The sequence below is a fragment of the Rhopalosiphum padi genome, chromosome 3 (assembly GCF_020882245.1).
Source record: "Rhopalosiphum padi isolate XX-2018 chromosome 3, ASM2088224v1, whole genome shotgun sequence".
Taxonomy (NCBI): Eukaryota; Metazoa; Arthropoda; class Insecta; order Hemiptera; family Aphididae; genus Rhopalosiphum; species Rhopalosiphum padi.
The window spans coordinates 5,119,988-5,130,069 of NC_083599.1; the positions used below are offsets into that span (position 1 = coordinate 5,119,988).

Consider the following 10,082-nt stretch of genomic DNA (forward strand, 5'->3'; position numbering starts at 1 on the left):
ATTAAAAAAAAAAAAAAGAATTATATCATTGAAATTATTTCATGTGAATTAACTTCATTAGATCAAGAATTCGACATAAAACCATTCGTGTAAATGTAATAAAAACATATTTTATCATCAGAATAGGTCATCATTTTTAAGTTTTGACATACTCAATCTCGATATCTCATTATTTACTCATCATAAATTAAACAATATCTAAATTTACCATAGAAAAACACACACGCATACACGACCATAGGTCATTTATAGAGATAACATTTTTATAATCATATACAGATATTCTAATATGTTTACACGGTAATCCTTTAGAAGTGTTTATACTCATTAATTCGAAATGTTTTAACTCTCTTAAAAACATTATTTTTCATATAATTTGAAGTCATTGAAAAACAACAGATATTTTTAATTTTATGTTTCGTATCAAAATATTTTTATAAATACATCGATACATTATAATAAAATTTGGAATGAGTAATTAATTAGTTATAAGCACGGTATATCATCTTTAATATTAATAGTATTAATATATATATATATATATATAATATACCGTGGTTATAAGTATTTACTATACACTAATTATTAATTAACTACTCGTTCGAAATTCGATTTTATATAACGATATACTACTTAAAAAATTTATAAACTTTTTGAAAAGATGTGGATATTTAAATAAATTATCTTGTATACTCATAATAGATGATGTGATAGTAAATCAGCCATTCTATAAAAAAGATTAATGTTAAATAATATTTTGAAGAATGAGGATTATCAATATATTCATGTCTACTAACAACTATTCTTGATGACATTTAAATGTATCAAACCTGAATAAATAAATTGTGTTTATGTTGAAAATATGACTTAACATACCAAATGTTCAAAATTCAATGTAAAAATAACTTAATTCAAGTAAAATATTTAAATAAATTTATTTTTATTTATTAATCACAAATATATAATGTAAATAAAAAATATTTTTCTTTACGGTAAAGCAGTGTTTCCCAACCGGTGGTCCGTGGGCCAGTCATAGGTGGTCCGCGGTACCTTTCTTAGTTTTCTATTAAAAATTATTTTTTTTTTTTTGAACAGCGAAAAATATTTTATTTTACCGTAATATACGGTTATCTTATCGTTGTTTCTGCCGACGACCGATAAGTATTTTCCACTTTTATAAGTGTGTAGGTATCAGAGTAATAAATTATACTAATAATAATAATAATAAATTTTGTGTATTCTTGTTAATGAGCAAAAAAAAAAAAAAAGGTCTTCCTAGTTTGTGTAAAATTGAGGTGGTCCGCGACCTATAAAATATTGTGGAAGTGGTCCGTGGTGGTAAAAAGGTTGGGAAACACTGCGGTAAAGGGTTCTATTTGAAAAAAATATTAATAAATGTGTTCTATGTTACATAATAACATAATTATTATACATCCATATTAAATACATACATAATAAAATAACATTTGGTGGTGCTACTTCTAGAAATTACACTAAATATAATAAATATATACATATATATATAAATTAAGGATATCCTGATATCCTGAGTGTTATACTCATACTCAATCGAATCTTTTGATAAATAATTTTTTATTTGTTAACAGACTGTAATTATTTTTTTACCGCTACATGTGAATCATGTGATAATAAAATACAATATACTGATTATTATATTGTCTACTCTTTAATAAAACACTTGTTTTCCCGATTTTATGTTTCAATCTTTCACTTTATTACATCAAGTTTATTTGGTGTCTTTCAAAATTAACGGATCGGGTAAGTACATTGGTGTTACATGAAACATATTTCATGTAAATACAACATCAACCTGAAACAATTGTTAATTTTTAATTAAAACAATTACTTCATTGACTCGTAAATTATTTATTTTAAATTTTATATTGTTTATTTTTAATTGAGTTTTAAGTACTAAAAACTGATAAATTATAAGTAAATTAAATTTTTATAAAACTATTCTAAATTCTTGTGATTTTAATTTGTTTACTTATTATCACTTTGTTGGGAAAATAGTTTCAAATAACCTAAGTGTTGATTAAAATATTTGTCACAATAGTAGAAAAACTTTTTAAGAAGTATAATTTTTATTTTAAGTTTTGATTGTTTTGAAGGATATTACAAATAACTAAAATAATTCAAATAGCACATTAATTTTAGGTTAAAATATTAAATATAAAACATTTATGGTTTTGATCAAGAAATTAAAATGTATTTTTTAAATTATTCATTTGTATTTTAACCTAATCTCTAATCTAATGTGTATACATATAAAATCATGAAGGAATTAAATATGCATTATATTATGTTAAGGCGAGTTGGACTATATAAGAATAAATAAAGTGAATCATAATATTTTGTATATTACTTTAATTTAAAATTACATATACATGTACAAGACTTATATACTTAGGTTTTTAAATATTTATAAGGTATATTGATTAATTTTTTTTTTTTATATGATGTTTCAATACATTCTGAGCATTCTAAAGAGGTTAGGTCAGGCTATTTCTTATAAGATAATAAATATACTCAATATTAAAAACAATAGGTCTCTGTTTAAAATAACTTATCATAGTACAAAAGGGCAAAAACTTACACTCCAGTACTCTACTCTCCATAAATACTTTATTTAATCATTTTTTTTTTTTTTAGACAAATATTATGTGATAAAAAAGAATTCTGATCTTTAAAATTATTATATTTTGTTTTAAACAAATAAGGTCTTTAATATTGTGTTTATTTAATGGTTAACTAAAATTGAATAGACCAATCATGGGCTATTTAAATGTTTAGTAATTATTTATACAACCTTGCTTTACTTCAGCTTTATAAAATTATAATATTTATTATGTATAAATATATTGTGTATTTCCAATTTTCAATCTTAATTTGATATATTTTAGGACGGATCAAAATTGTCATCTGTTTCGGAAGCTGAAGTCCGTGCCGCATTTACTGCAAGATTAGGTGCACCGCTCACTGGTCAAATGTTATCAAGTACATTGCCATATTATCCTACGCTTCCAAGTAATTATTAATTTATCATACTGATATTTTAGAACTTTAAAATTAAAAAAAATATATCGAGTACCTAAATAACATTTTATTAAATTTATTGGGTATTTAAATATATTTTATAGTGCATATTTAAAATTCGTATTGATTATATAGTACTGGATACATCTCAAAGTTTCATTCAAAAACAAATGCGAAGTCTTGAATCCAGACAAACTACTACTACTCCAACATTTCATCCTGCGCCTATTACTGACACTCAAGTGGCACATGCTAGATTGAATAAAGCTGGACACAGACCACTGGGTCGTACACAATCAGCACCACTACCTCTAGGACATCCAATGTTGAATAGCACTGTACCAGGTCAACAACTTAGTGTTCATTATGAAGATTATGAATTACCACTTCAACAACTTAACTCACACTATTTGAAACAAGTACAATTTTTTTAAATTTTGAAGAAAATATTTTTGTTTATTAATATTTTTTTAATTTTTTAGCAAATTCGTAATACAGTTTTAACTCGAGCTGGAAGTAGAGCACATTTGGCTAATAACAGTAGTTTAATAAATGAAGACCAAGAAGATAATGCAAAGGTTTGTAAACATAATAGATTATGTACAAAGTTAAATCTACGGATAACATAATGTATTTATAAATATAGGTGATTGATTTGACTGGTGGTCCAAGAACATCAACAGATAATGGTTTGAAAAATAAAAGTCAGACATTTTTACAACAACAGCGTGACCTAATGATGCGACAAACCTCTCAATCCAATGATAGTGTGTTAATTCGTGTATAATAATGTATTTATATATTTTTGACTAAACATTTTGTTTTATTTTACAGTTTCACTTTTTGCAAATCGAAATACACATGTTACTCTTCCTTTAGTTAGAACATATTCCAGTCCTTTAGATGCAACCATAAGTACAGGAGGCATTAACTCTGACACATCAACATCATCATCATCACCATACCTTTCATCTACTAGCCTTAATTCTTCTGGCACTAAACTATCAGGGTGAGTGCCTTCAAATAAATACATTTTTATTGCTATGTTAAATATTAATTTTTTTTTACATCTAGAAGTCCACACCGACCTACTACTGGACTAGCATTTGATAGTTTGATGTTGAAACATGCTTGCAAATGTGGCAACAATGCTATACATCCAGAACATAGTGGACGGCTTCAAAGTGTTTGGGCTCGACTGATTGAAACAGGATTAGCTAGACGGTGTTATAGATTAAGACCACGCAAAGCTACAATTGAAGAATTACAAACATGCCACACCGAACCACACACTCTTTTATTTGGTTAGTTTTGTAAAACCTATTTTATTTAACTAGTTATTTAATATTTATTTATATTGTTTTATTAGGTACAAACCTTGCGAGTCGTCAAAAAATGGATAGTTCTAAATTAGCTGAATTGCCTGTGAAAGCATTGGTACGATTGCCTTGTGGTGGATTAGGTGTGGATTCTGATACTACATGGAATGAATTGCATACAGCTCCAGCTGCTCGAATGGCTGTTGGCTGTGTTATTGATTTGGCATTTAAAGGTAATACAAATTTTTATTTGAAAACTTTTTATTTTAATTAATGAAAATGTATCTTACAATTTTGTAAATAGCTGCCTTGGGTGATGTAAAAAATGGTTTTGCTATTGTTCGTCCACCTGGCCATCACGCTGAAGCTAATCAAGCTATGGGATTTTGTTTTTTTAATTCAATTGCTGTTGCTTGTCGTCTGTTACAACAAAGGCAAGCTGTACGACGTATACTTGTTGTTGATTGGGTATGTTGAATATATTTATTTATTGAACAAATATCTTTTATACTATTTTTTGTAATGTATTGTTATAGGATGTTCACCACGGTAACGGTACACAACAAATTTTCTATAATGATAGAAGTGTTTTATATCTATCCATTCATCGGCATGATGAAGGTAACTTCTTTCCAGGAACCGGTGCACCTGGTGAGGTAAGTATTTTAAAAATGTTTTGTAAATGTTATACTTACATTTTATACTATTTATATATTTTAGTGTGGAGCTGGCAGTGGTCTAGGATACAATGTGAATATAGCATGGAGTGGTGGACTCCAACCTCCACTTGGTGATGCTGAATATTTAGCAGCTTTTCGAACAGTTGTTATGCCTATTGCTCGAGTAAGGAATAATGTCTTCTGATCTTTAACTATAATTGTATCATTATTTTACATTTCAGGATTATGCTCCAGAAATCATATTGGTATCAGCAGGTTTTGACGCAGCCTCAGGTCATCCAGCTCCATTGGGTGGATATAATGTTACCCCTGCTTGTTTTGCTTACATGACACAACAACTAATGCAAATTGCAGATGGGAAGGTATTTTTTTATTTATTAATTTTCCCTTAAATTAATTAATTAGTCAATATTTTTAATTAATTAATAACATTTTGTGTAGGTAATTTTATCATTAGAAGGAGGATATGATCTAACAGCTATATGTGACAGTGCAGAAGAATGTGTACGTGCACTGCTTGAAGATGAAGTAACACCAATTGTGCAGTCTGAGCTTCATCGCACCCCTTGTCAAAATGCTATAAAAACATTGCAAAAGACCATCGCAATTCAGGTAGTTAAAATAAATCTTATTAAAATTAAAGTCAGTCTTCTTATTTATATAATTTATGCAACTTTTTTTATTTATTAAGTTACCCCACTGGCCTGTATTAAAAAAACTAGCACATACAGTATCATGCAGTGCTGTGGAAGCTACCCTATGTGAAGAAAATGAAACAGTTAGTGCCATGGCCTCGTTATCAATGACCAGACACAGAATACAGTAAGCACTTTATTAGAACTTTACTTTTTTAGTGTCCAGGGGGGGGGGGGTGAACATACATTAAAATACCTTGAATAATCATTGCAAAAACTGAAAGAATTCAATAAATACGTGTTGTAAATTAATTTGTCTTAGAAGTTCAGATCCTAGTGAAGAGCCGATGGAAGAAGACTGTGAGGATGATAAATAGATAACCTAACCATGTGTGTAATTCATTTTGAGCTAATTAATTGCTCTTTCTATTATACTATATTGTTTCATTGCCAAATTTCACATTGTGTGTATAATCTATCCTTTCAACAACCAAAAAAAGAAGTCTCCTATATTGGGACTTTGAAAGTTGTATTGTGTATGTTACATTAAAAATAGAAGTATACGAGTTTAATTACTATTTAGATCCTTGAATAATTGGCGCAATTATTTGGTTATCTAATGAACAATTTTTTTTTAATATTTTCATTATCCCTTCCCCATATGTATATGTATATTTATAATATATTTATTTATTTAAATAAAACATTCCAAATAATAATTCTTAACATATAAAATTATTCCAAAAATTATGTTACCTGCGTCATAACGTAAAGTAAAATATTGTGTAAAATATATATATTTTTAGTTTGTTATTGTTTTAAATATCTATATTAATCTTATTTTATTATTTAAACACAAATTGGTATATATATATATTAAGTGTTGTGATAACTGATAATTGTTAATTTTTTTTTTTTGTTTGACCGGATTTTAATTCTGGACACAGATTTGAACATAACTAATGTTTTGCCCTTTCTATTTATGTAAATAATAAATATTAATGAATATTGTGTTGGAGTTATATGTTTACTAGTCGTTTATAATATATATTCATATGATTATAGTTATTGTTTATCAATTTATCATCATTATCATTATTATTTTATTATTATTACTTTCGTTATAATTATTTAGTCTATTTTATAAACAAAATTGGCTCGAGATGTTTCAATGTTTAAGATTAAAATTTTTGTTGATATTACAGAATATTTATGGGAATTAATGTTTTAGTATTTGTTATATATATATATATATATAATGTTTCTGTGAACGCCTTTCTCGTGGCCTGTTGAAAATAGTATTATAATAGTTTGAGAACCTTGTTTAAATATTTGATGTATAATTCATATAGATATGTAAGTTTATTATGAGGATAAAAATTTAAAATTGATGTGATAATATTTTGTTTTTACTTTAAACTTAGTATAGATTAAATATACCTAAATGGGCAACATGTTGTATAAGATTACTTTCTTGTTCCTTGTATTGTTTATTATTTTAATAGTAAACATAGTAGAGTTAGTATTCTTCTTCTAAAAAAAAAAATGAAATTTGGTTGATTTGTATTCATAAATTCATTGTATAGCCTTCAATGTATAAAGCTAATGTTGCCGATTTAGGTTTAATTAATCCATAATATACATAATTATTATTATAGAGCGAGTGCAAGATGAAAATTAATTTTAAAATCACAAAAATATTCATTTAATTTATAATTTTTTACATAATGATTAAAAGAATATTATGTCAATTAATAAATGCTTTATTTTATTAATACTAAATATTGATGTATATTTTAAGAATAATATTCTCGTTTAGCAGATCACCTTGCATTTTCTACAGTTGTGTGTAGTGGTTATGAGTTTGTTTTATAATTATATATACAGTGCTTATTTTAATTGTTAACTTTTGTTGTATTCTTTCTTTTGTTACTGTTTAAGAAAATGGTATTGCATTATGTAAAAATTCATATTTGTCCAATTGAAGTAAATGTTTATTTTTTTTCTAATGTAATAATTATCCTGACTTTTATGTTTTTCATTTGGTTATTCTTCGTGAAATGGATTATATGGCTATTTAGTTTAAATTGAATTTGTATTAAAATTTAATTCTAAACCCTTGACAAATAATATGTACTATGTACTAATTACATTTTTTACCAATTCCTTGGTCAGATAGTGTTCTGCAATACGTAAGGAATAATTTTTATAAATCAAATCTGAAATCTAAACTTTTTTTTTTGATAGACCAATCTTTTAATTTTTTTTTCTTGAATGTTTGCATTCAAATTTTTCAAAATTGCATGTGTGATTTTATTTAATCTATTCAGAATCATTTTTTTTTTTTTAATATGATAACTGTTATTCCTATTAAATTTAAGTTTAATATTACAATCATTACAGAATTCGAGAAAATAAACGGCACTTCAACCTTATTTTTATATTGATGATGGTTTCTGATGTATATTCTGAGTATTTGAGTAGGAGCTGAATGAAAGGTATCTTGCTCAGTATTCTACAATAATAAACTAATACCCAATAAGTAATATTGTTAAATGTTCAATGGTCCTCTGCCCACGTGGCCACATATTGAACCGATCCCATCGGCTATTACAGACTACAGTACACTACTGACATAGCAACACATCCTGACCAGTCCATGTATTACTGTACTATAGTGTGTGTAAGTACAATCAAAAAATCTTAAAAATTATATTTGATAAAAATAAAAAGTACCTACTTTATATCAATTCCCGAAAGGTATGACGTAAAATTAAATCATTCACTTACATTCTGTGTGTCTATGGAAAACCGTAATATTGTGTAAACGGCCAAACGTCATAATATACCGGAAGCACGTCACATTCCTGTTAGATTTCGAAACTTTCTGACAATGGCCGAGTGACCGACACTCTATAACCGGACATTACATCTTAACGTTAAAATGTTTGTTTTTGTTCTCTCGTTTTAGAGCCGAATGTCATATAATCCATAATATTCGTTCATACGTATTGGGATTAATTATATTGTTTACAAAACCGATATATTAGGTGTATACTCGTAGACGTAAATAGGGGGGAGCTTGGGTGGACTTGGTCCACCTGAAATGAAATACGATTTGAAAATTTGAAAACAAGCAAGCTATTGAAAATAATTAAATAATACGTTTTTGTTTATCGGTTGTATCGCGACAACAGAACACAATCACGGGTGACACGAAAAAAAAAAGTGATAATAAAATATATATCGAATATTATTGTGATAATAGCGTGGAACAAGTTACGGGTGCAAGTCGTGGCCCGTGGGACAGTAAAATGGTATGCTACCGCAATCATGATTTAAGATAATAAGTATTATCTTAACTTAAATCATGGCAGCAATGCAGCATCATACAATTGCATAGTTGACATATTCGTGGGCCGCAATTTGAAAGTTAACGGGACTGCTTAAACAAAACCAGTCGAACAAGACGTGTAACATACAGACAATAACATAATGTACAAATAATACTATATAACTTTATCGTACGAAATCCGATCACGACGTATTAGAATATATTATCTATATGATATCCTACGAATAACGTATGATTATTATGGTGACCAGAGGTGAGGTACATTACTCTTTTTTGTTGCATTTCCCAGTGTCCTAGACAATAGTGTTAAGTACATGAAATTGTTTATTTTTTTCAAATATGGGCTATAATACATGTTTATGATTTTTATAATTTGGTATTAATTTATATTTCATGGTTCGAGCTAATGCAATCTAATATGGTCGGTAGCATAGTTAATTTAATTTGTTATCTGTTAACATGTTTCCTACATATTAACAAGAAAATGTATTATTTATTCAAATTTTACACATGGTATTTTTACCGAAAAAAAATGTAGGTAGATACTTTTTTCAAAATTTTTATGTCTGGTCACCATAGCGTATGATATCTGTATTCGTGTAAGCCTACGTTACAAAAGCTGCATGCCTGCATAATGTTTTATCATCATCACAGGTAGAACTATAACTAATAACTAATAACATTTTCATCGGACTGGTCGGTGGAGGGCGATAGGAAACACCGGTGTGAAAGTGAGTCTTATAAGCGTCGTCCACTGTATAAGCAGCCAGGTAGGCTATTACTTATGATAATCTCCAACACCAATTCCAGTAGGGAATTACTCGAAACATAACTTGCAATAGATTTAATCGACTTTTTTACTTATTCTATACAAATATTGAATAGAATACTAGGTTGGCCACACAAAAAATATCATAAAAAACATTTTTATACAGATATCGCTAGGGAGGTACATCATATTACATAATATTCATGGTAATGTGATGTACATAACAAAGTATATTTAACACAAATCTTATATAGTTACAACACAAAA

General features: G+C 27.5%; 1 protein-coding gene across 12 annotated transcripts in view; it reads left to right on the forward strand.

Annotated features, from left to right (window-relative positions):
* Positions 1-7,783, forward strand: part of LOC132923779 (histone deacetylase 4) — a 53,205-nt gene extending 45,422 nt beyond the window's left edge. For 11 of the 12 annotated variants that reach the window (XM_060987755.1, XM_060987744.1, XM_060987748.1 and 8 more), the window contains 14 exons: positions 2,925-3,048; positions 3,193-3,476; positions 3,540-3,635; positions 3,704-3,824; positions 3,892-4,066; positions 4,132-4,361; positions 4,427-4,609; positions 4,681-4,844; positions 4,913-5,032; positions 5,097-5,219; positions 5,278-5,418; positions 5,498-5,668; positions 5,748-5,878; positions 6,014-7,783. In XM_060987755.1, the coding sequence (XP_060843738.1) occupies positions 2,925-3,048; positions 3,193-3,476; positions 3,540-3,635; positions 3,704-3,824; positions 3,892-4,066; positions 4,132-4,361; positions 4,427-4,609; positions 4,681-4,844; positions 4,913-5,032; positions 5,097-5,219; positions 5,278-5,418; positions 5,498-5,668; positions 5,748-5,878; positions 6,014-6,068 (2,118 nt within the window). In that variant the 3' untranslated portion in view covers positions 6,069-7,783. The remainder of the gene's footprint in view (positions 1-2,924; positions 3,049-3,192; positions 3,477-3,539; positions 3,636-3,703; positions 3,825-3,891; positions 4,067-4,131; positions 4,362-4,426; positions 4,610-4,680; positions 4,845-4,912; positions 5,033-5,096; positions 5,220-5,277; positions 5,419-5,497; positions 5,669-5,747; positions 5,879-6,013) is intronic. The other variant, XM_060987747.1, reaches the window with a different exon arrangement.
* Positions 7,784-10,082: the final 2,299 nt, after the last annotated feature.